The following is a 26,584-nucleotide window of genomic DNA, read 5'->3' as shown; positions in this document are numbered from 1 at the left end:
TATTTTAGTTTTTTTTTTTTAAGTTTTGAACTAGCACTCAATATTTAAAGATAAAGCTGGTGAAATCCAAAGAAAAACACACTGATGTTGGCACATATCACAATATGTGCTGACTTCCCTTCCGTATCTGTTGCTCTCAGCAACAAGCCTGTTCACTCCTTCTGAAGTTGTAATATTTTAAAAAACATTAAAAATAGCTGGGCATTGTAGTCTTTAGCAAACACTAATCAAGCAGGAGGACTACATTTATTTGCTCATTGGGGGCAATTCTTTGGTGCACTAGTGAGTCACAGGCGGCAGTAAGACGATGTAAGTGGGATTGATTCAAGATTTTGTGGCAATGAGGCAAAATCTCAGTGAAACAGTGTAGTTAACTGATGTGTAGTTCCCAGAAAAACATCAGGTTTGGCTACACAGTCAATACTTGTTAGTAGGATCAGTATTTGGTTTTGGTATTTTCATGGGATTTGTTAACGAGAAGAAAAATAGAGAATATTACATATCCTATCCTCCAATAACTAATTCTTTGGGGCAGCACAAACACACTGTGAACATATCACTTCATAAGGTTGATATTAGCAAAAGTTTCCTTTAACACATTCAGCATATGGTGCAACATCAGCATTCATTTGGAGTCGTGTTTATTCACTCCCCTTTTTATTCTGTTTTGGTCTCCACCAACTCCACCAAGAAATATCTGACTCTTTAGCTGCCAAATGCTTCAGCAGCTAGTCGCTTTGTCTGCCCCAACTGGTGAAGGCCAGGTAGTGTAACTTTATGGAAAATCAAAACAGTTAGTTATAAGATGCTTAAACGCTCCACAGAGCTGCGAGGTGCTGGAAAGCCGGTGATACAGAATTAAAGCATGATTCTCTGTGGGTTCGTCACTTTCACCTTTTACATTACTATAAAAAAAATCTTGATTAGAGCAGGTTTAAGGGATTCTAGTACTAAGCACATTTGAAAATTTATACAAAATCTTTTGTCAAATTACAAAGTCTAATTGACAGTACTGGTCAAATAAAACTCAATATTGATCTCTTGTACTCTGTAAGTCTGGACAGCGCCAACAACACATAGACAGCCAGACATTGGACACCAAAGGAAAACACATCAAGAAATTCTGGTCTTCGGGATCTCTACCAGCAATTTCTTGAAGCCTCCCTTCAAAGCCTTGGTGTGCCATTACTACGAGTACAGTCTTGTCTCAAGAGAGTTAATCAATACAGAGGTATCAAGTCGAGAGGAGAGATGTGTGAACGTTGCACCATCATCCCCCAGACACTTGTACGTTGCTGCTGCTGCACTTGTGAAGAAATCATAAATAGAGCAGCCAATTACAGAACCACCACTGGGCTGCTGCTTCACCAACTCTTCAACGTTAGGCCATTCATCGATTGGCCCTTTTGTTTTGACCAGGAGATGTTCCGATCATATACAGCTTGGTGATAAATAAAGGCTAAAGTGAAGGCATATAGAGTTCAAACAGTCCACAGGGCACCCACAAAGTATTTGCAAAGTCTGCACGTGCCTTATTGGTCTAGTGATTTTGTGACTTATGACCTCTTCTTCCTCTGTGCTTGAAATAATGTGCAAACAAGGGAGAATCAAAGTGAGCTGTTTTTCCCCGAAGCGGGTCTCTGATGGAAATAAACTGCAGGGTGAGGCGAGGTGCTTTAAACAACCGAGTAGACAGGGAGGTGGCCGAAGGCAGCAAAAGGCCTCCAGCGGGAAAACAAAAAAAAAAAAATCCCTCATGCAAATCTTTATTCCCTGAGCATCCCAGATGCTCGATCTACGACTCGGCAGCAGAGAGCTAGGTAGCCAAGGAAGTGGGTCGGTTAAGCAGGTCAAGATGGATGAGTGGGGGAAACACGCATTCTTCTTATGATCTAATTAATACCTCCAAGACTTTTCCTGAGCTATTTTCTGCCCTCTCTGGTAGTATTTGGGTTTAAAATCAGACGGACGCACCCAAACAAGCCACCAGCGGCCAGGCCATTAGTCTGAGTAGGGAAAATGCTGAGCCCCATCTATCACGCCACCAGATGAGAAGATTAGAATGGAGGCTATGTAAAGAGAAGCTAATTTGGAAATAACAGGAGAGAAATTGTAAAGTAAAGGTGCACTGAGCAGCCCCTCAGGGTATGCACATGTATAATGAGTTTCTGCAATCGAGGAGGAAAAAAATGGTTTAATTCATGATCTCATCAGCCTTAAATATTCACAAAATAGTGTTTCGCTCATTAATAATTCACAGCCGACTTCTCGTCATGTCGGCCAATGTCAAAGTCTCATTAACAGTCTCACTGCATTGACAATATATACAGTGCTCTTTGGTAGACACAGTTCTTCTGCGTCCTGCGGTGCAGAGGAAAGTGTGAAGAGGGATAACAGAGACGATCATGATAACCATTGACTCCCACAGAAGCCCTGTCCCCTGAAGACAGGGCAGAGAGAGCAGAAGTGGGAGCAGATAAAAGAAGAACTACGTGATGCAGACAGGCAAAGACAGAGTGGATATTACTGAAGATTGATTCATATCATGATGAGAGACACAAGTAGATTATTGTAATTTATAATGGACTGAGACAATTATAACAGAACTCATCATTATCTCAGGGTCATAAGAAAATGTATTCATAGTCCCTAATCAAGCAGTGCCGAGACGTACCAAAACAGGCAGGCAGCACAGCTTCTTTGAGTCTAACAAGCTGATATTTTCGGCCCAAAATACCAAACTCATTTCAATTCGTGCTAACTGCAGGCAACATAATGAACCCAATCATGGCGATTTTCCACAGGTATTTCACTCAGAGACATCTGCATCCTGAAACGAAAGAAGATACTAATTTGGCTGGAAGGACCGAGAAGGATTTGTGATTCTGAGTGGGTAACTGTGTGTGTCTGTCATAGTGTGGGTGCATGAATTTGAGAGAAATACACATATGCTGGTAACCTGATGCAGCACAGCGAAAACTTCCAAGCTTTCAAATCCTATACACCCCCCTGCCACCACCACCACAGAGTCTCCAGGGACTGTATGAATTTAATCACTCTCAACATATGTGTAAGGTGAGGTGACACATTATCAAATAAATACCAGGATGCAGAGAAGCAGAAAGGACTAATGTCAAGAGGATTCGTACTGAATATCCAGTGAATAAAATACATTCCCGCGGGAGCAAGGGAGGCTGCTGCAGATCACCCCCCTCCCCCTCCCCACACACACAACAAGGCAAGCAGAGGGGATTCACCACTTTGAGGAAGTGTTCCATAATGAAAGAGTCCATGGATTCTCCAGCCAGGACAATTTCTGCACAAGATGCTGATAAATGTGCTTATTACCCACAAGCACGAGCATGCTGGTACAGTGCACACGTGCACATTTAGATGATGTTTCAAATTGCTCTTTTCTGTTCACAAGCCAAAACAAAATGTGCTTACATGACTACTAAAACCCACTTTCTTTAGATTTTATTGAGATTCTTGTGTAGGCAAAAAGACTGAAAAAAATATAGGTTTACTCCTACATCATGGTTTAAAGCTGCAAAATATTCCATGAATGAAAATTTAAAAATCTGTACATTCAGCTTAGATTTAGAGCTTAGCCCACTTATTTGTTTTCTTGTTGTGCAAGTAAAGACTCTCCTCATTGTATTGGGGACAGTCCAGTTACTAAGAGTGAGTGCATTGACACACCAGAGCAAAAACCTGCACTATGAGGCATTGACAGCTGCCCGGAGTGTACAGGCATGATTTGGCAAGAAATTCAGTCGCCCAGGCTGAAGACCTGAAATCTCCATATGGTATTTTTAGACCTTACTAATGCCTTTGGCTGTGTACCACATCAACTATTGTGGAAAGATTTTTGATTTGCGAAAATATGGTCAGTGATTTCAGTAGATACTCAGAGTCACAAAAGCTGAGTTTACTAGGTCATGGCAGCATGTGGAGATAGACATGATGGCAGACTCCAATTTCACCTCGACCTTTTATCATGACATTGGAAGTGGTCATTCAGTCATCACGGTGCATTGTAGGGGGAGAAAAGCAACAGAAAGGGCTTGGCCTTGATCCAGTGCAGACAGTCTCAGTGCTTTAACAGGGGCTGTGACTATCAAAGCCAAAGGTCTTTATTAAAAGAAGCTCAGAGTCATGCCACTACTACAGTGAGTTCAAATAATGAGGTGCTAAACAAAAGCATGTGAAGAAGAAGTCTGTGAACCTGTTTTAACAGGTTCAGATGGAAAACAATTCTGTTGAAACAATGGAGTTGGCTGCTATAGTGTGTGTATGTATATGTGTTGTTAAAGATAGTGGTGAGACAATGGAATACAATCCAAGTCCAGTTACAGTAACAGATTAAAGGCCAAAAAACTACACAATGATTTATAATACTCACAGACAACTCTGGAAAGTAATCATGTCCAGCAAATATTTTATCTTTCGCTACAATAAGTCTGATTTTAACAATAGATCATATATCTACTGAGTTCACATGCATACTGTATCTGCTAGCGGAAGAACTTGATTGAACAACGCAGTGCCTTGTGTTGCTGAATGGTCCCGAGTCATTTTGGACCTCTGCTGCGCCACCAGACTGGCTTTATTAAAACGAATGAGAGGAATTTGTTTTTCTCACGCAGGGCTGAAGTTGGTCTTTGCACAGCCTTAGTGAAGCCAGCTGTTTAAAGAGTATTGTCAGACTGAGGGGATGAAGTAGGAGCAACAAGTCTTCATAACAAAATAAGTTGTTTGCCACTGTCTTCCAAAAACGATTCATCAGACCATTTTCCAAAAGTAACTTGTATTTAGTTTTCTCATCTGTAACCTCTATTGTAAAGATATGGTTAACTTCCCGCAACTAAGACTACATGATTAGTGTTCAGCTCATTAAACAAGCTCAAATGATTATCTACATGGTTAAAGCAAACCAATGTTGTCTGGTGGATAATGGGATGCCAACTGCAACATCTGTTGTTGAAGTTGTACGCTCTACACGCTAACTGCAACTTCTGCCTATGCCACTTAAAGAGGCCGGTCATTATTCGGACAACCAAGAGAAGTTGCTTGACAAGAAAATGTAAACATATGTCATTTTCAGTGGACAAATGCCAGTGCCATTTTTCTGGTAAGGACAGTCTCAGAAGGAGGAATTCAAGGCAATGAGTAAAGGCACAGGAAGATCAGGATTAAGAGATGACAGTTAAAAATTGCCTATGCTCATAATTTAATTTATAAGGCCAGCGTGGCTCCTGACACAAAGACTGCACATCATAGGGACGTTGCAGAGGGATTTCTGATAATATCTACATATCTATCTTTGAAGAGGTATTTAAATCCACGCAGGTGAGCTTTCAGATAAGGTTCAAAGTATCTTAAGTCATAGAAGAAGTGCTCAACCTTCTTTATCTGTTATATTGTAGAGCAGGTGCAACACGAGAGGAACAGGGTTACATTAAGGGCAACCTTTATGGAGAAAACACCCTCAGGGAAAAGCAGGCTGGTCACTGGAGGAAATACATCAGCAGGAGTTAGCAGTAAGATGGGTAAAGGTTGTGCCTCAGGCAAAACAGTCAGTTAAAATCCCCCGTCCAAATAAACCAACTAATACTTGAAGTCTCTTGCCATCCTTTAAGTTCAGTTCTACAGCTTGTCCAAGCAAGATAAGCCAGGTAACATAAATTATCTAGCAGCAGAAATCAAGGGCGAAATTCATTTGTCATCTGATGTGAATAATATTGTTGCATTTGCCCAGAGTGTTACAAAAGGATTTCTGAGCTGGCATATTTTTAGAATAGGTATGGGTGGGAAGAGATTAGCACATGGGAGTATATTTGAGAAAGAGGCTGATAAACCCACAGGAAATAGTCAGCTCCGCCATGGTGGAGATAAAACACAATGAATGGTTTAGTTTGTGGTGCTCACAATGTCATGGGAGGACACAGCAGATGAACACGTGAAAAAAAAATGCTTTAGGTCTGATAAGTAGAAGCTGGTGGTCACAGAGTTTGCAGCAAATATGATCTTTACCTTAAATCGTATAAATTACAATTTACCTAAACTGGTCATTTGAGCTTAACATTAGCAGTGGCAACAAATGAAGACAATGAAGGAAATTAATGAATGAAACATAGGCCTAATATTGCCGAGAACATAATGTGTGTTCTGGTGTAAAAGGTAGGATACTGTTAGTAGTAGGTATGTTGAGATGGCTGTTAGCATTGTTTGTTAGCATTACAGTTAACGTTGCCTTATAGCACTAGGGTTTGCTCAGGTTGAAAGTAAACCTGAATCCAAGGTGAAAATTTATCAACTATTAAATAATCTGTTTAGGTGTTGGGTGCGACTACCCGTTGGGTGGTTTAGCCTTCACCGCAGTGCATGTTTTTTAAAGCTAGAAAACATAGCTGCACTTCTATTGTTACGCAGGAAAGTAGAGAGACCTATGGTAGCTACCTTTAAGGGTACTTCTGTGACTTCATAACCTTTATGTCAATCACAACCTCACTGTCATAATGTGCTAAAGCAGTTACGGAACAAGGAAATGGTCACGACCTAGCTAGCTAGCTAGCTCACACCTGAAGATGTCTTGAACTAGCATACCTCATGAATGACCCATATTAAAACCTAAGCTTTCAATGAAGTAGTTCAGACATCTACACTGGATCTCTATTGGTAACCATGGTAGCATAATGAGGGCTGAACACAGGTTAATCACAGTTAAAGCGAATGATATACATGCATTGTTGTTATATTTAGCCTACATTGGCAGTTCCACATTAAAGCAAGTAAAGCTCTGGCCATTATTTGCAGTCAAAACATAAAAATGTTAATTGTACTTAACCAATAAAACTGTTATTTCATCATTTTGACACATGACCTGCTCTGTGAACAGAGGCTCACCCTGGATTATGATACAAGGGTTTTTCCTTCCTACTGTGTGTGCCTGTTCTATAATCAAGCCCTTAGCAGGTGCTGTGCTGTCCCTGTCAACTCCCCTCACCCTGCAGTAAACTGAGAACCTTTAACAATCTGCTGCAAGATGAGTGTTTGTCTGTGCAGGTGTGACGTCAACTGTGATCCCTTGAGAATGGATAAATAACAAAAGATGTGATTCTTCCTATCTCATGCCCTCTTCCCTCTCTCCTGTTTCAGCGGACAGTGTTGAGGGGGTGGCAACAATGAGGGAGAATCTGCGTGTCTTGTCGGTATCCCTGATGCACCTGCAGACCTTCCACCCCTGCTCCTCTGAGCCCCAGACCCCCAGGGGAGAGTTGGCTCCCGATGACGTCTCTCTGTCACAACACTGACAAGCCGAGGGTGGTCATTCTCCAACTAAGCCAAGAGGTGACAGAGCTATAGAGAAGCCCCCTGACCTCAGTGCCACTCACTCTGGCAGAGAGCTGTCAGTCTCAGAGACCCGAAGCCACGGATAGAAAAACTCACATTAAAGGGTTAATGTGGTGACACACAACACACGCCGGCACAAAAACGAGTGCACGGGGCATGCAACACACCCCGCTCGCCCACGCATCCGTAGGCACACAAGCACACACACAAAGACGTTGTCACTCAAGCAAACAGGGTATGTGATCTGACACAAGATGGAGGGTACTTACATAACACTTGATTCATTTCAAAGGTGTAATTGGATGTCTGTTTGGGTCGGGTGGAAGAGACTCTTGGCACTTGCAATATCAAAGCTGACATTCATCAAAGTCTGCCAAAATAACTACCAATGTTATTTCTGTATGGAAAAATACTCAAACATAAAAAAGATCAGACGTGATATTCATTTATTTTACAGGCAAAACATACATACTGTATCTGCTACGATGTATATCTAGAAATATAGGTACTGTAACTCCTCCACAGGTTTCTTTTCAAATACTGATTTCTATTCTTGTTAAAAGCAGACAGAAAGAAAAATAAAAACCGTTTTCTTCACATTATAATTCCACAAAAAAAAATGCTTTCAGAGGGAAAGAGTACATTAATTCAGAAAGACACACTAATTCAAAATAGATGCAAATTCATGTTTCAAAAAAGTGGTTGTCTTCACAAAAAAAAAAAAAAAAAAAAACTGAGATAGATGATAGATGTGACAGAAGCTCACATCTAAAAATCCTTCATCCAGTTCAGAACCGCCTAGTACAAATGATCTCTTCACTTTCAAGAGCAGAGCGTAGTGCACTCAGTGCCCTGCGTTAAGGACACCCTAATCAATAGCTGGAGGCAGCCCAAAGATATGTAACATTACTTCTCTGTGTATACAAGATGTAAACAAAAGTCCTAAGGCCTCATGTATAACAAATCGTCTACATTCAGCACAACAAAGTTGCATAAAGGCACAAACATGGACACAGATTCTGAGATTAAAAAAATAAAAACACTGCTCACACAACTCAACTGAGGCAAATTCCTTGATGATATTCACAGAGTTGGATTTTTGTGTTGAGAAAGAGCTTAATATTCACCACAGCCCATCAACTCCCACTATTAGCATTAAATGGCTCTTTAAATTTATGATGGCAAAAAAATGCCCTGTATTTGCTGCCTGAACATCCTTTTTTTAATTTAACCATGAAGTTATTAAGCAAAGAAAGAATAAATCATATGAAGGAATTTGTTGACATTATGAATAAAATGTAATATAACAAATGGTCAGTGTTTAAGCAGAAGGAAGTTTAATTTGCTGTGTATAACTACTATCTGGGAAAGGGTATGAGTGACATATCAGCCGTATAATCATTCATTCTCTTTTTCAACTTTATCCCTTAGTGGTTTGTTTCCTTTTCGAATTTCAAAACACTTAGGCATTCAGCTAATGTAGGTCACCCCATTTGGACATGATATAATAACCCTTCTAAACTCCACGAGTACCGTCTCATTAAACCCACAGTAGAACAGGAGCAGTCAAATTTCATATTACACAATTTTGTTTATTTCCTTCTTGCGTCGTCTACCTTTATTCTTTGACACTAATGAACCCCCCAACACCCAAGTTCACTTCAAAATGTTCAAGGGGAATGTGCTTTATTTCAAACACCTACTGTAAACACACACTCAATTTTTTATGAATCCCAGATTTAGCGCAGGAACATTTTGCAGGAGCATTACGCATTCATCCCTGTTTGTGCGTAAACACAAGGCGCCTGGAGTTGGTGCAGATCAAGGCAGTGGTCTTTTTTCTTTTCTTTTTTTTCATAGTGTTTCATGGTGGTTCCCAAGAAGTGGGCTATAGGGCTTTGTAGTGCGGTGAGTCATTTACACTGACCAGGAATGTAGAAACATGAGGTTCTTGGCAGTTGTGCATCCCGTCTTTACTGATGTGTAGTTTAAAGTTCCTCAAAGAAGGCCACCCTGGACTTGGTGCTCTGTAGTGTTAGCTGTGGATGAGATCAGAACAGACCAGATAAGGTTTTTTTATCAGTGATGAATGTAAACAAGAACACAATATAAGGCAGTGGAGCAATAAGGCAAAATAAGTAAACAGGAAATCCTCATTAGAGTTAGTCTCTAATGAGGATTTCCTGTTTGCCACTGAATCATCACTTGCCCTTCCCTTCAACCTCTCTGCCCGGTCCGGTCCTTCTATGTATTCCCACTGCGAGCAATGTGATCCCCTAGTCTGCTCAAGAATTTCAACTGACCGACCTTCAAAACCAATGTGTGGATGGTCAACAAGTTTGCTGGGTGGAGGCATATTTCCAGAACTTAACTTTTAGAGTTCCCTGGCTTGTAGAGTTCAACATCCCTTTTGATTGTGTACATTTAATTGCAGGCTTGAGCACCCTGAATGACTGTCTGGTGTTGTGTTATGACTCAGTGCTGTTAACACAATTGCAATTTCATGGATTATAAAGAGTAGAGGATTATATATTATATTTTGGTTTAATCCATGCCCCATAATGTACTGATTTAATCAAGTGTCTTTCCTACTGAATTAATGTCAGTGATGGAAGATGTACTCAGGTCCAAGTCCTGCATTAGAAATGTTATTTCAGTAAAGTGTCATCAGCAAAATGTAAAGTATCAAAAGTAAAAGTTCTGTGAAAGTAAGTTGCATAAGACTGAAATCATCCTTATATAACACACTTATATAATATCGTCACACAATTGTTCTTTACCTATGATATATGAGCATAACATAGCAGTAAGATGTGGGTGTGCCATGTGAGTAGAGTGTGATATTATCAATTTGGAATGTGATTTTTCTATTTCTATCTGTTAAATTATAATATTATTGAATTATTATTACTGATGTATTAACATGTAGGAAATACCTAAACTTAATGCACTACTGGCTGGTTTAAATTATCACAACATCACATTTTATAAAGTGATCATATGTTCTCGATGTAAAGGCTCTGAAGCAAGTGTATTTTTTCATTAGTCCTACCTAGATTGTATTTGCTGGCTATGTTAACCTCCACAAAACAACACACAACAACACACAACACAAGTAAAGATCCATGATTCGAATGAGGTCACGTTAGCTGTGATTCTAAAGAAAATGTACATATGTATGCATGATTAATTTAGTCATGCCTCTGATGAACACCAGGGTAGATTTGAAGAGGCATTAGAAGCCACAGCACATTCCACCACAACATGTGACTTGACTTGTTTCCCTTGACTAATCAAAAGACTAAGAGATTATAAGGAGAAGATAATTGGAGTGTATTTGTGCACTTTGCTGTGTTTACTGAAAACATACCCCCAAGGTTATTCTGTTCGTAATGAAGCTCAGATAGCATGTGAAGGCATGCCGTGTTCTTAATGCATCTTCCACTGATCTTAATTTACATCAAGTGAAAAGAAAAATCAGCCTCAATCAGGGTTTACAACTAGACCTGATAGACAAAGAAATCTGTAGGATTCCCAGACTCTCACCTCTGCAGAAACAATCAAACTGACAGCCAGAGCTGGAGAGGTAGGTGATCAATACCAGTCAGAGAAAACACTGTTAATTGTTTTTTTCCTCTCCAGACATAAACGAGCTGGTGATGATTTCATTTGGGGCACTGGCTGCGCTTTTACCCCATCAGCATAGCTAACCATTAGCTTGTCTAAACCAGCATAAGAGAGCACTTCAAATTGGGTTGGCAAACTTTTCCCTGTCTTCCACATCTGTAGGGTAAAGGAATTAAAGCAGTAAATATAAGACCGGACATGAAGGAGGACAGTTTGGGAGATCTGAGTTATTTCTGGGAAATGTGTAGATGGAGGGACTTAAGCAAATCCAAACAGACACTGTGTGGGAGAAGGACGGATTTGCCGGGCAATGTTTACAATCACCTTCTATTGTCCCTGCTGACGTGCATCCTGAGCTACACTTGTGAGTATGAAAGACTGAGTGTGTGTTTATCTGTGTCTAACTCTCTTGCATTGTGTTCCACACAGCCCACCGTCTCCCTGCTGGAAAGAGCAAGGGTATTAATGTTGTGAATGGCACAATAGCAAGCTATTTCCACAAAAGAAATACTCCTTTATGTTATTTAGCACTATGAGAGTAACCCCGATGGTTGACCTCCTTTGTGTGCCACTTCTGGATGAACCGCCGTGTATGACAAAAAAACCCAAAACATTTCCTCTCAGTGAAACTTTACACAGAATCACTGCAGCTCTTGTGTTGCGATTCAGCTGTTGAAAATGAGCTCTGCTGGTTGGCCTGCTGCTAACAGAGCAGAACCTGTGGCCTGGTGGAAATGCAAAGGCGCTGGCCCGTGTTAAGGAGCCAGTCATTAATCATCCAGAGGAGAGAGAGAGAGAGAGGGAGAGTGTGGGCAGAGAAAAAACCTTGCTCTAGGGTGCAGCCGGTCCTGATGCTTCTGGCTTCAGAGATCAGTGCTTCGTTCCACATTCCCACTCTCCTTCTTTTCCCGCCGTGTCCCCTTCATCCCGTCCCCTCTCTGATCGCCAGTATATTCTCAGCACTTCTGCATGACTCAGCCTCCCTCAAAGTCCTCATCCTCAATCTCATCCTCTCCAAAACTTCTCAACTCTTTTGGCAAAGCTGACTTAAGTTTCCTCCCTCTCCGTTTCTCTGCTCCCTTCTCCCTGCAATGATGTGCGCCCATCCCCCCCTTCCCCCGCTAACAAGATGAATGCCACACGCCTCTGGTTCAATTAAACCAACACTTTTAACTTAGCTCCTTCTCCCCCTGCGTGCCAGAGGTGCCCCCATCCATCCAAATGACTAATCACCGAGCAAAAATCAATTAGCACTCCCTTAACAAGTATTTTACACTAGGAGACAAAACGGAGGAGGGGAGGGCTTTTTTGTTATACAATGTGCTGAGAATATAGCTCAATTTTGATTTGATACTTTCACTGAAATTAGAGAGATACTAGTGTGGGAAGATAAAGGAGGAACAAGGCTAATCTGCCAGTTCATCAGAGGACAAGGGAAATAGAATCCACTTTTTTATAATAATTCCACTGCCTTTGACCAATCAATTTTGAAATATCCCTCAAGCTGAAAGACTTTTTTTGTGTCATTTCATATCATCACTGCACCAGGATGCAGTGAAAAGGAAACAGCATATTAAGCCCCGAATAGTGAGATGAAGCAGCTCCATTACAACAGTTGGAGTTGAAATAAGTTACATGTAAAAACACAGATTTCCCTCTCAGTTGCTCTGCAAGTTTTTTTTTTTTTTTTAGATACACTTAAGACCAGTAATCACTGTGCACTTGTGGAGGTCACTGTAGAAAATGAATGTGATTGCTCGCCCTCCCCCAGCGGGCTGCATCAAAGAAGAAAATCGAGGCTGGAAAATGAACCCAGGCCCAAGCAGAGACTATTGCTATTAAGTGATGTTCTGAGAATCAATACTCTGCCTTAGAATAATATGATGGAGAGGCGTGGGTGTTGTATGAGAGAGAACGACCAAAATTTTGATTGGCAATCATCCTTGGAAGATGATGTGAGATGAGAATTAAGACTCCATTTAGACTACACCAATTCATGGGACTTGAGCTGTTGAAGAGCTGTGCATTAGGGATAAAGTAAGGGGCGTGTATCTCTCCCTCTTACACGATTTGATATCTATCTACAAACAGAGACCAGATAAATTTGCAGGGATACGATACAGTATGTGATTCATTTCTAATTAGGATCTGATATATTTACTTTTTGAAATAAAAAATGAGATTAAAATGTATTATTTTTCAACTTTCGTTTCAAATATTGAATCAGAAATACCAACAAAAAAGTTCTCTGCCACACCAGCAGCAGTAAATATTGGCAGCGTTTCTCTGGCTCATTTTTCTTCTCACAGGAGGAAGAATTTAAATGCTGCCGGCTGGTTGTTTTTTTAAACCTCAGTTCCTCACTCAGTGTTATTCCTCAGAATTTGACATTTAAATTAAAGAGGTGTAAGGTATGTCCCTGTAAATAAAACACCACATGGCTGCGCTCACAGTTCTGCCTTCAACCGGGAGAAGTTGAGGACCAGCTGGAAGCAGCATTAGCTGCAAACACTAGCGTTACTTGTCTTGTGTTGACTGCTCCTCTCTGCAACTTTACTGCCAGTGCACACGTCAGACTATTTTATGATACTGGTGCAATGTAAAGATCTCAGGTAGAGTTGTACACAGTGTTCCCGACATCTCTGTCAGTGTGGTACTAATGTGGATAGCTTGTAGCAGGTTTGTGTTTGGGGACTGTAGCGAGCTAACAGGAGAGGGGTCACACATGTACTAGAAACACAGGAGTGCATTGAGAGATAAAGAGTTACTTGTAAAGATCTTTTTTTTTTGACAGCTGTGTTGCTTTTTTTCCTCAAATTTCAGAAGAATTTCTGTTAGACCTGAGGTTGTGTTTGGATGTAGTCGAATCTCCGGCCTTTGTGTCAATTTTGCAATGTCACTTTAAGAGGTAGATCTAATCAAAAGACCTATTGACAACTGTTGTACATGTACACAAGGTGCTTAACTGACTAGAAACGTTTGACCGTGTGTGTGTGTGTGTGTGTGTGTGTGTGTGTGTGTGTGTGTGTGTGGAGATAGATAAGGCACAATGGGGGGGAATAGTGTGTATTTTGTGGCAGGTGTTACATTGTGCATTTGTGTGTCTGCCATGCGAGCAGCCGTGCTGTTAGATACCTTTTTAAAGTTGCTGTGCTTGCTGGTCCCTTGCTCTGTGTTCTTGTTGTGTATGATGTCCAGAGGAGTTTCTCTCTCTTTCAGCTTCAGGCTTTCAATTTCCGTCTTCAGCTCATTCAGCTGCTCCTGCAGGTGTTTGCTCTTCTCCATGTACTCGACCCTAAACATTGACAAATTGCAGGATTGGGAGACAGTTTAGTATATTTCCTTTTTGGCACCAAATTCCTCGTCTGCATACATTGAAAATTTCTGTAACCATACTGTCAACTTCAAGTCCCTCTATGCTGTAATGTAGATCTGACTTTAATAGTTAGGCTTTCCATGGCAATTATGAACACATACAACGACCATGAGCACACCTCTTAATAGGGGCACAGACTGTATAATCATTATTGACAATCCTGGAGCATGTATTACATAATTACATATTATTACATAATACTCTAATCCAATCAATCAAAAACATTCAAACTTTGGAAAATTAAGTCTAAAGGAACGTTTATTTCATATGTATAGACCCTGCAAAAATATATATTTGTTTGCAAGCTCCACTCAGAGTTTGAACATTTTCCCAGACACTTTCATCTGAAACCGATTATGAGAAATGTACAATTTTTAGAATCAATGTACTGAAAGGTGCAAATTATAAAATGGAATGTAAATTACCGATTACATGGACTGATGGGCCTTTTAATGTCCTAGGTATTGTAATTCTGGAGAATTTCAGAGCTTTGTGCAATTAACGATAATAGTTTGTTGCAAAGATACAAAATAACGGAGGGGGGAAAACATCAACACTTTTCATAGAAGTCTTGCTGGTCAAAATATTTTATATTTTGTTTATCTCCCATTTAAATCAGAGCCTTTTTTTCAATGTTTATGTGAACCACCAGTAATGGAACTGTGCTCACTTGCTAATTACCAAAGTGGTTGACAATGAAGAGCCAGCTAATTTATTCAACACCAAAGCCAGGGTCACACTCATCTAAACATAGTTTTTCCTGTCTGCGATCACTGACACCACAAGCTGCAGGGGAAATGAAAAGCTTGAATGCAGGCAGTAACATCAGCGACAGCTAATGCTGAAGGTCAACTGCTCACCTGAACTCTGAATTAAAACATGCATATTTAAAAGTGATGGTGTTCCTCCAAGTGTAATACTGTATTAAGATTAAGAGCTTTCTCAAACACATTTTGAGATTATTCAAAAGTACCCTCAAAGAGATATTTTTTTATCACCTAATCAATTCCCTCTGCTGATTAACAATTACGTCATCGAACCACTGGAATGTGGCTCGACCGCAGTCACAGGAAATGTAAAATGGCAACGCACTGACACCAAAAAATATCAGGCAGAATCAGCAGAGTCGCCCCCGGCCACTTACTTTTCTTTTTCAATCTCCATGGAGAGGCGTTTCATGTCAGTATCTTTAAAGTCGAAGCTGAGGTTCTCCCTGCTGAAGCTCAGGTCAGGAGCCATACTGTCAGGCGGGAGTCCAGGGGACTAGGAGGGGAGGAAGAGATGCAGATGAAAGTGGAAAATGGGACAGAATGAAAAAGAAGTGGAAGTGATGTAGAAAGAAACTTGAATTACCGCATCAAGGTCGTATGCCTCCACCACTAATTTCAGATTACATCCATGTTTATCCAGAATCATATAAAATATGAACCAAGTTATTTTTTGGGAACTTTTTGCCTTTATTGACAGCAAAAGAGAGAGAGACAGGGGAGGACATGCAGCGAAGGGCCGCAAGTTGGATTCAGACCTGTGGCCGCTGTGGGTAGGACTGAGCCTTAATGGTACGCACTCTACCAGCCTCGAAATATGAACCATTTGTGTGAGATTTTGTGATAATTTCTGTGTGAAGTCTGGAGTTATGCCTTAAAAGTGTTTTGTGTTCATCCTTGAGTCACAGTGGAAATTTGTGCCAAATGTGACGGGATTCCCTGGAAGAGTTGTCGAGATATCGCGCTCACAAGGCCAAAACCGCATTTTGTGAGGTCACCTTGACCTTTGACCACCAAAATCTAATCAGCCTGTCCTTGAGTCCAAGAGAATGTTTGTGCCAAAGCTGAAGGGATTCCCTTGAGGAGTTCATTGCACTCACAACGCCAAAAGCATGTTCTGTGAGGTCACTGTGACCCTGACCTTTCACCTCTAGCCACCAAAATCTAAACAGTTCGTCCTTGAATCCAAGAGAGGACATTTGTGAGGGGGGACAGACGGACAAACCGAAACCGATAAGCCCCCGGCTCTGGCTGTCACTGGACCAGAGGCATAAAAAAAAAAAATATATATATATATAGGAAGGGTAAAAACAAGATAAGACAAACAAGGGAGAGGGGGGACAGATAAAGGTAGAAGATATATGGGGGAAAGGCAAAATGTATGAGAAAGATGTGTGTAACTTGGATGCAGGTACACAATGCTGACAGAGAGGACAGTTGAAAGAGAAGAAGGGGGGAAAAAAAAGGGGTCCACTTTAATGGTCACAGACCCTGAACCCACAAATATATGCGTCCAGATCCTGACCAAATGTCTGGAATGCATTGGCCACATGCTACTTGGATGAGAAATGGACTTAATACACTATATAAATGTAAATCCATTAGCTGGCATGTGAATCCCAACTCCAGGGGGGATACAGTCGACGTAAATAAGGTCTGGCGAAGCACAGAGAGCAATTTGACAGTGGCTGACTGAAATGGGAACTGAGAATTATTGTGTTCTTGTGTGAGTGTGTTTGTATATGTTTGTGTTGCGTTGTGTTTTCACTAAGGAACTGATAAGTGTATAGAAGAGTTCCAGTGGCAACGCGTCTTTCGTATGTATGTGCACTAGTGTGTGTGTGTGTGTGTGTGTGTGTGTGTGTGTGTGTGTGTGTATACATGTGTGTAAGCAGATGAATATGTGGTGTGTGGGCTTTTAGCATGTTGGAAGCTCTTGTGTAGGCTGCCTTATGTGCTGCCTGTTCTTATGTAAGTAACTCCTGTTCATTGTGGCGCTACAGTAGTGTGTGTGAGTGTGTGCTATTAGCAGTAAAGACAAAACACCTGTACAGCCATGGCATGTGTTCAAACCAGCAGTGGCGTCCCGCAATCCCAATGTGGAAGTGCACAATATTTTTCTGTGAAGCACCACTGCATGTACAGTTCTTCCATACTCACAGTGCATTCATGTACTGTATAATATGTGTATTATGCCTATCTGTTTTATGCAGGTGTGTACATGTATCTGTGTATTGTCTGATACAGTATACTATAAACACCTATGTCATTTTTAAGGCTGTGACTTATTATTGTTTTCATTATTGAGTCATCTTTTGATTTACTTTCAATTAATACTTTAATCTTAATGTTTAAAATATAAGAAGATTTACAAGAGACCAAAGTAATTAAATTAGCTTACTTTGCTTAAAATCCTCACAAAAACAGATAAAAAAAACATTTAGGTGGTCTCTGTCCGGATCAAACTGACTCAAACTTTCACACTAATTATAGGAAATTGATGCAGGCTTGTCGCCCATTAACCAATAGAAGATAAATAACTGGAAGAGAAGTAAAAATGAGCCGCAGTAGCACATGGGGACAGGATTTTTATTTCGTCCAAATGGTTGAAATCCCCAAAATTAGAAGTTATTTTCTGAGAGGATGGGAGAGTGATGCCACCTGAGGGTAGAGAGACTGCGACTGCAGTATATAAAGGTGCATGATGCCACCAGACAGTTCTCCAGTACTGCACTTGGAGCTGATGCTGCTGGTAGTAATGTCATGATAATAATAGTATAGAGGCAATGAAGTTAATCTGTTTGACTATAAACACACAGACGCAGCACACGTAGGTGATGATGACAGGACGTAGGTACAGTATTATCATGCACAGCTCTAAAACTAACCGGTTCAAATGTTAAAATATAACACAAATGTCAACTTTGGTTCAGACTTTCAGGCCTTAATCGACAACTATTATGAAAATGGATTAATTGTTCAACTTATTTTTCAAGCAAAAATGCCAAATATCTAATGATTCCAGGTTCTCAAATGTAAGAATTTGGTGATTTTCTTGGTTTTACATAATAAACGTCACCTGGTGCTATAGGACATTATATAGGATATTTTCACTGGGTGTTTAATGGCCCAAACAACTAATCGAGAAAAAAATCAACAGATGAATCGATAATGAAAATAATTACTAGTTGGGGAGCGATTAATATCCACTCTCCCTATTCAATAAACCCGTAAATAAGCAAATCAGTAAAGCCGAGGAGCTGGAATCAGCAAATATTTGGTTAATTTACTTGATAAATGACTTAAGAGAGCAGAATAGAATTCATTGATTTATTTCCTTCCATAGACTAATCAATTAATAGTTTCATCCTACTTGCTTGTTCTTGAACAGTTACATCTGTTGCGTTGTGTACTATATGACTTCTGTGCATCTGCCTGTGTGTTCTCAGTATATTTGTGCCTGTGTGTTCTCAGTATATTTGTGCGTGCGTGTGTGTGTGTGTGTGTCTTACCGTATAGACAGCCTTGCTGGTAATCTCAAGCAGCTTGTGCTTTGCCCTGCGCTCTGACTCCCTGGCTTCCTGCAGGTCCTGTTTCAGCTGCTCAGCCTCCTTGGCCCTGAGGGACAAACAGGCAGACAGATGCAGTTAATACTTTAATTCACCCCCATATTCCTTCAAAGGAAACAGCATTATCTAAATTGAATCCAAAAATTTCTCACATAATTGGTAGATAAGTACTCGACGAACCAGGAATGTCACTTTGTTATTACCCAGGTGATCAATGTATCATCCCAGCAGACAATCATTTCTGACTCCATTATTCCACCACTGAGTTTGCACACAGTGATGTGAGAAATGTTATATAGGGATGATTACATTTCTTTTGATTGTGTTTCTGAACACTCAGCAGTTCCTCGTTGATGTGTGGGGAGCTGTGTGCCTCGAGGGTTTGAGTGGACATAGTCATTTACGTGTTGAGTGCCACAGGTTTAAATTTCTCTGGTGCACAAAAGTGCTCATCCAGAAATTGCAGTTACTGGCAAGTGGTTAATGGTGCCCATTTGAAATGATTGCCTAATAAACGGTGAAGTAGAGGCTGTGAAATGATATTCTTAGTATCTATGTATACTATTTTATTATGAAAATGACTGAAGTTCTTTGCTGCGATGATTGACACCTAAGTTTTACAGAGTGCTGATTGAGGATCACTCAATTTCCTCATCCATCTGACCTCCAAAGAAATAAAAAAAAGTCAACAGCAGATATTGTAAGTGTTTGATTTCAGCTACTGCGGGAAGTATAAAAGAGAAAAGGCACAGATGAAAAATATATCAAAGTCAGGCTCAGCACTGTGGAGCTTCAGTGCGTAGTAAAAGAGACTGTTTGATAGGGACTCCTACCATCAATCGATCCTAGTGCTAACAATTAACTAGCGCAAATTAACTGCTGCGCTTCAGACCTATGAGGAGGGCTGCTGAACAAAAGCTCTCTCTCTCTATCACTTCTGTGTGCAGCGCTGTGGCTGTAACCGCATGATTACCTGCTTTTCAGCTGCAGCACAAGAACAAAGCCTTTGAAATTAAATGATTTTAAACAAGTTAGATGTTCTCATTCTTTGATCGAGCAATTTAAATGCAGCAGCATTACCTTGCTCGGTGCTCGGAGCATATCGACTGACTTCTGTACTGCTGATGTGCAGCGGCGTGTTTGTGCACCTTGACATTAAACGGCTTAGTAACTCCAAAAACATTTGGGAGGCTCATGAGTTGAGGAAGTTTATATAGTAAGTGCGTTTGGATGCTCCTGTAAGACAGCTTCCTGAGTTCGAGGGTTTCGCATGTCAAATAAAGAAAAAAGAAAAGTCTTGGAAAGTCAGCAAGACGTGGGAATAAGTTATTTAAAGATCTAAAACAATAGGGATGTTGTGTGTGTGAGTGTGAGATGGATACAAAGAGAGAATTTTGGGTATGACAGAGAGATGGTGATAACAAAGCAGCCAAAGCTAAACAGATGTATATTCGCTGCAGATTTTATGGTCGGTCTTCCTTCCTCCACTTCCCACCTCCTTTCTGATTCCTCGGCCATCTTGAGGGCCAGCATCTCTGCCTCCAGCATCTTCTGCTCCATGAGCCGCCGCTCCTCCTGGCCACGGATGGCAGTCACTTTGATGCGCTGCATCTCTGTCTCAGCCTCGGCAGCTTTCTGGGCTAGCAGCTTGGCCTCCTCCTCCGCGATCTGGGCCTTTTCAGCCAGCAGGTCCGCCGTCTGCTCTGAACGCAGCTGGAGAGGAGCAGGAAGAGGGAGGGGAGGAAAGGGCAAACACAGGAAGGGGGACAGAGGACAAAAACGAAAAGTTGAAAATGGGAGAGGAGATGGGGAAATGGAGCAAAGGAACAGACATTAAAGAGAGAAATGGAGTGACAGGTATGAAAATAGGTTCAGAGAAACAGTGAAGCGCAGGAAGGAGAGTGTACAAAAATACAGAAGGAGTGAGGGAGATTGGTGGAGGGGGAAAGAGGCAACAGAGAGAGAAATTGAAGGGAAAGAATTAGTAAATGACAAGAAAAGGAGGAGAGACCAGGAGGAGATGAAGTAAAGAGGCAAGAAAGTGGTGTAAACCTGGTGTATATGTGACATAGCACAACAAAATGGTGGATTTTGGGTTGAGCTAAACAACATAGTCTTACCAGGGCCTCATTGGCCATGTGAGCCTCATCCTGCAGCTGAATCAGCCTCCTCTCCAGCTCGTCCCTGGCTCTCTCTGCCTCCTCCCGCATCTGCTTCTCCCTCTGCAGATGCTGCCTCTCCACCTGAGCGACACAGACAGGTGGAGAGCGGGAAAAGAAAAGAGGATATGGATAAGGTGGGAAAAATGAGTGGAAATATGGAAATTTGGTCAAACTCTGCGGTAAATTTGGATGGAAACTTGGCTACTGACAAGTTCAACCTCGTCTTTGTTTCTCCATTCTCAGTACCTGTTTTCTGGCCCTCTCCTCTCTGGCCTGGGCCTTCATCTGCTGCACTTCAAGCGAGTCCACCCGCCGCCGGCGCATAAACAAGTCATGGTTCCCTATACACAGCTGAAGGATCTGCACAACAGACACAAAACCATGAATGGGCGCCGTTTTCTATAATAAATAAAAATGGTCCGTACCTCAAAAAAATTGTAATTCACCAGTCACTTCCATTTCCAAAAGCATTTGGAAAAGCAAAGTATTTGGTGAGCTGTATTTTCCAGCCACAGTCAAAACAGCTTTCAGCATTTCAGCTGAACTCACCAACTTGTTGACTCTCAGACGTGAAGAGTTGAACTTGAAAACATTGGTTTTTTTGTCCAGAGGTTTGATGGTGAACTAAACATTGAGGAGACAAGAATCCCAAACTTTTGGTCAAAACGACAACAGAACTAAAAAACACATTAATGTAGGGCTGAGTATATCTCAGTTTTGTTTCACGCAGCTCTATCAACAGCAGATTCTCCCACCTCCTTGTCGCTGTAGGAGATGTTGCGGATCTCATTCCAGGGGAAGGAGCACTTGGGCGTAAGCCTGTTGTCCGGCTCGTAGATGTGCAGACCCAGGGCGTCCACTCCCAGAAGAAGATCTGTTCCCTTTTTATTCTAAACCGCAACAGCAGATTAAACAAAGCTTTTCTTATTATCCATCTGTTAAAGGACACTAGCAGAGCAGTTGTGAGACCAACCGATCCAACGGCCAACATTCATTTGTACCTGCATTTGACAGAGGTGGCTTTGCGGTGACTCTGCTCGCCAAAACAAATTTGTTAGAGCTGAGCGGAACAATGCCAGGGTGTATATGTGCCGTCTGGACTTGTTTACTCGAAAGTAATGATACAGTGAATTACCTTGGCTGAGGTTGACTTGTTGGTGGTATTTTAAAATGTCTCGGCCTTTTACAGAATGGCTCAATCAAGGCCAGAGTCACCTCAAGTGAATTTCGGTTTTGGATGTTTTCCAGGTGAGTCATTACAGAAACAAACCTGTAATAACTCTCTCTTTATTTACCCCAAAAAAATACAAATTTGTTCATAAAATACTCAAGATTCAAAATTGAAAGACAATTTAAGACAGGAGACTCAGACTGCTATTGCCCCACTTCATTTCATAACACCATGGTCAAATTGCCCCCCCCCCCCCCCCGATCTTTCATACTGGCTCACTTTATAAAGATACAACAAAACAGCATTGGCTCACCCTGATTAAAAAGTAATTGACGCCATACATGTCCAGGTCCTGAGCTATTTTTAAATACTCCATCTCAGCTTCATCCCTAATTCAAAGACAGAACGAAAGAGAGAGAGAGAGAGCAAGAGATTGAGAGGGATCCAAGGGAATGGAGAATAGAGGGAAGGAGGGAGGGTGGGAGGAGAGGAGAGAAGGTGCAGAAGTGGAGAGAAAAAAAGAGATCAGACCTTGTTTCCTCTGCTTTTGTGTGTAGCATCTGTCACGTTGTGTGATCTATAAAAACTGCCACACAGCTCTTGCGAGGGTGAAAACATGAGCACAGTACCAACACAAAACACAACTATAATTCGCTAACAGGCTTTAGAGGTTATGCTTGATGGAAAAAGAAGACTTATTCTGTTGCCCCCAAGCCTCTAAATACTATGTTAAACAAAGCAAATGCATCAAACTCTTCTCTTCTTCCTCCTCGCTCTCCCCCTCTGCAGCCTGGTTGCCAGATCTGTTGTGATTTCAGGGTCAACTCAGCAAAAAAAAAGAATATTTGCATACTTTGATGGCTGAGGAAAAATCAGGGCATCCTGGCGCCCAAACTTTTAATAACTGTCTGTTTGATATGGGTGGTAGGAAAACTGATGATTTAAGCTTCTTCAAAGTTTAAACAGGAAAGAGAGCATTATGCCAAGTAAACAAATCTTAAATAGGTTGGACACATTACATTCTGACTTATGAGTTGCTCAGAGGAAATTTAAATGGTAATTCTTGATTAATGCTGTGAAAGCATTAGAGGTGCACTCTATAAAAAAAAAAAAAAGAAGAACCACTGGGTGTCTGTTGAGTAACTTTGATATTGTGCTGACATCAATTTTTTAATAATCAAATCTGAATCAAGTTCTAAAATAATGTGGAGCAAACACAGATGAAATAAGCCTTTAACTGTGTGTTGTCACCTGGGGCTGGATATTAAACCTGAATGCTATTTTGGTTCCTAAGATGAATAAAAATTTTGCCTGTTTTCAACTATGTTATTTCTGCAAAGTTCAACAACATCACACACTTGAGAATTCAAGTTTTTTGTTTGATGAAAAAACAGCACTGAACCGAGAACCTAAAACCAAACTAGCGGCTTTGTGATGTTTGTGATACTTGGGCACACTGGTAGCTTGAGCTGAACGCTAACATTAACACGCTAACATGCTCGCAATGTCAATGCTAACGTGCTGATGTTTAGCAGGTATATTCATTATGTTCCCCATCTTACTCAATCATTTTAACATTTCCTGGTTAGCACTAAACCCAAAGTACCACTGAGGCCGGTGGGAGTGTCATTCATTTTGCAAGTATTAGGTTACTAGCCAGTATATTGGCCAAAATTAATTTTTTGACCTGATGTTGGTGCAAAATGAAAAGTTATGTAATCAAACAAAGTTATTACAATTTATCCTGAGGGAGACACAAGTCACATGCAACTCCCTTAAGGGACATGTACATGGATAAAAACATGTTTATAATTATATATTATTAAATTTCTGGGAAAAAAAAGAAAAATACATTGTTTTGGAATTGATAACAAAACCCAGGTACAAGATCAGTGACCTCCCTCCTGTGTCCCTCACTACACTACATCACTTAGTAAACATTTCAAATGCTAAAGGTGTGAGGACTACCAACTGCGCTCGCTCTGCTTGAGTTGCAAAGGTTATTGATCAGCACCGGGAACTCAATTATTACTTTTCAAAGTGCTGAGGTTTCTGGCTTTTAGAACTCAATTTCCAATCCCAAACTCCCCACCCACGGGAGTTTATGGACACTCCACATCCCTCACACTTACTCCCTGTCCATTTCCAACTTAGTTCAGCTCAGTGATGGAGCAAAGTGCAACAACAGAGCAACTGATTTTCATTCTCCTGTCATTTTAGATTTATGGAAGCCATTACAGCAATATCATTTATATAGTTCCTTTCGCAACAATACATTTGCTTCATACTTGGATCCTTTCTCAAAATAGCTCAATTAATAATTTTGTTTCATTGATAGATCATAGGCTGTGGTGAGCTGTGAATTTCCTTAATCAACAATAAATGTTAAAAAAAAAAAGTTTCCTACTGAAAAACTTTCATGCCAGTCTTTTTGCATCTGTCTGCCAAAATGGACTACAGCTTTGCATAAAACATTTCTTGTGAACCCAACTTTTAAGCAGCTGCTATGTGAAGGCAAAATTGAAATTGTGCTGATGACTGTGGAATTTCAGTGGTACAGTTCAGTGCAGCAGTTTTTACCTCGTCCTGCCCCTGTGCTCCGCATAACACGCTGTGATCCTCTCCTCCCACATTTCTGCAGTCATCTGGTACAAGTTAATCACCTGAAATGGAGAGAGACAGACATAAATATCCATGAACGCACGCAAGAAATATAATACACACTGCAGCGCCACACACTGCATCATAATGCAGGTGTAGGCCTAGGTAGTAAGACAAAGATGTAAACACCTTTATTCATGAATGATAATAAGTAAACCCTGCTGTCACTCACCCTCTTTGGCAGCAGTTCCACCTCCGCCAAGAAGCCAGGTTTGTGAACATTAGGGTCGTAGTCTCTGTACTGTAAAATGGAGCAAAAGTGCCAAAAGGATTAAAATCACTCCAAACTAATGGCCACTATCCACCTTCTCTCCAATAACAGCCCAGACTATAAGTCTCTCCTGGGAGCTGTTCATAAGATGAAACTACAGCGCCTGTAAGAAAAGGGTCTCTGGGAGAATGAATGGAGGCTGGTCTGCCATCAGGTCATTAACGCGCACCACACACCCAGTGGCCCAGTTGTCAGGAGAATGTATAAATGACGCTATTAGAAATATCTCCAAGAGAGCTGCGACTGATCACTTATCATCATAGAGCTGGGTTACAAATGATATTATGCATGTTTGAAGAGAGATATGAATGGATTAGGCATGACTGAGTGGCGGTGGGGCATTTCCTCTGGGCTACTGAAACACTGGTGGAAGGATATGAATTATACATGTAGCTACAGTTCAAAAAGTGAGCTATGATTGTAGATGTATGTAAGTAGGTTAACATGAACATTTAGCTCTGCATTGACGCATGTTTTTCAGATATCACTATCAAATCTAGTTGGGTTTTTTTTCTTTGCATTGTAATTTGTTTAGTTGGTCATTTTTGCTATTGATATATTGATATTTGAAATTAGAGGAAGAAGCTAATATTTTTTCAATTCTATATTTATTTTCTATTTTATTTGAATTACTCCACAACACTGCCATAGCACTGGTGTATGATTACATGTTCATTACCGAGTGACACCTCACTTAAATGTAGTAAAAATTATAGAAAATCTAACTTCATCCATGAGTCTTCACATTTTAGGTCTATCATCAAATTCCCCACACGAAGCTTTGACGACAGTTCAAGGAGGAAGACTTCTTCCCTCATGTTCCTCAAAGGGTTAATGTTGGCTACATACTGCTGAGTTGTTTCTCTCTGTCACTTCCCGATTCCCACACCGTCAGATCCCTCCATTCACAATCCAGACATCATCATATCTGACCAATGATCTTTCTGCCCGTGTTTTTCAAGCCAGTCAATCAGGGGATGCTGTTCTTTAAAATTTCATTGCATTTCTGCCCATCTGTCTTTCATGCCCACTATTGCATTTCCATCAACCACCCACTGGTTCTATTCCACCACCACCAGCAGCGTCTAGACTCTCAGGGATCTATCCTCTCTCCTATCTTCATATGGCCTACACTTAATGAAGATGCTTCACGTCAAAGGAGTTTAATTGCCAGTTATTCACTTCCATTTGATCGCTCCTTCTTGGACTCTAATTGGCTCATAATGTATGTATGAGATTGCTTCTTTTTTTTTTTAGGTCATTTTTTGGGGAAGAGATTTCAAGGGCATCTCTGAAAACTCTTCCCCAAAAAATGACCACCACTAAGGTTTCAGAGAGCTAAAGACAACCCTCTGGCCGAGCAGAAACGTCTCAGAAACGCAAGGGAAGGGGCCGACACCAAAACCAAGTATTCTAATATTACATGACATTATGTTTGGAGGAAAATACATCATCAAGTCCTGAAAGGGCTATTTGTAAGTTTTCTCTGCCATCGAACATTGTTTCTTAACGGGAGAGGGTGGTGGTGATCGTCGCATGACAAGAGCTTTAACCATCATTGTCTTTATAATAAAAAGGTTATAATACGCTCTCTGAGCAACATTATGTCTCTAGGGCAAATTGG

The 26,584-nt window shown here is 40.9% G+C and overlaps 1 protein-coding gene across 1 annotated transcript in view; it reads right to left on the bottom strand.

Moving 5' to 3' along the window:
* Positions 1 to 7,785: 7,785 nt before the first annotated feature.
* nf2a (NF2, moesin-ezrin-radixin like (MERLIN) tumor suppressor a) overlaps positions 7,786 to 26,584 on the bottom strand; it is a 30,682-nt gene continuing 11,883 nt past the window's right edge. The window contains exons 5-16 of the mRNA XM_056376982.1: positions 24,862 to 24,930; positions 24,609 to 24,691; positions 22,342 to 22,417; positions 21,613 to 21,747; positions 21,407 to 21,481; positions 21,104 to 21,217; positions 20,816 to 20,938; positions 20,191 to 20,408; positions 18,639 to 18,744; positions 15,504 to 15,622; positions 14,119 to 14,278; positions 7,786 to 9,395 (exon numbers count right to left, since the gene is read on the bottom strand). Of these exons, the coding sequence (XP_056232957.1) occupies positions 9,345 to 9,395; positions 14,119 to 14,278; positions 15,504 to 15,622; positions 18,639 to 18,744; positions 20,191 to 20,408; positions 20,816 to 20,938; positions 21,104 to 21,217; positions 21,407 to 21,481; positions 21,613 to 21,747; positions 22,342 to 22,417; positions 24,609 to 24,691; positions 24,862 to 24,930 (1,329 nt within the window). The 3' untranslated portion in view covers positions 7,786 to 9,344. The remainder of the gene's footprint in view (positions 9,396 to 14,118; positions 14,279 to 15,503; positions 15,623 to 18,638; positions 18,745 to 20,190; positions 20,409 to 20,815; positions 20,939 to 21,103; positions 21,218 to 21,406; positions 21,482 to 21,612; positions 21,748 to 22,341; positions 22,418 to 24,608; positions 24,692 to 24,861; positions 24,931 to 26,584) is intronic.

The sequence above is a fragment of the Seriola aureovittata genome, chromosome 5 (assembly GCF_021018895.1).
Source record: "Seriola aureovittata isolate HTS-2021-v1 ecotype China chromosome 5, ASM2101889v1, whole genome shotgun sequence".
NCBI lineage: Eukaryota > Metazoa > Chordata > Actinopteri > Carangiformes > Carangidae > Seriola > Seriola aureovittata.
This window is presented reverse-complemented; position numbering and strand designations above follow the sequence as displayed.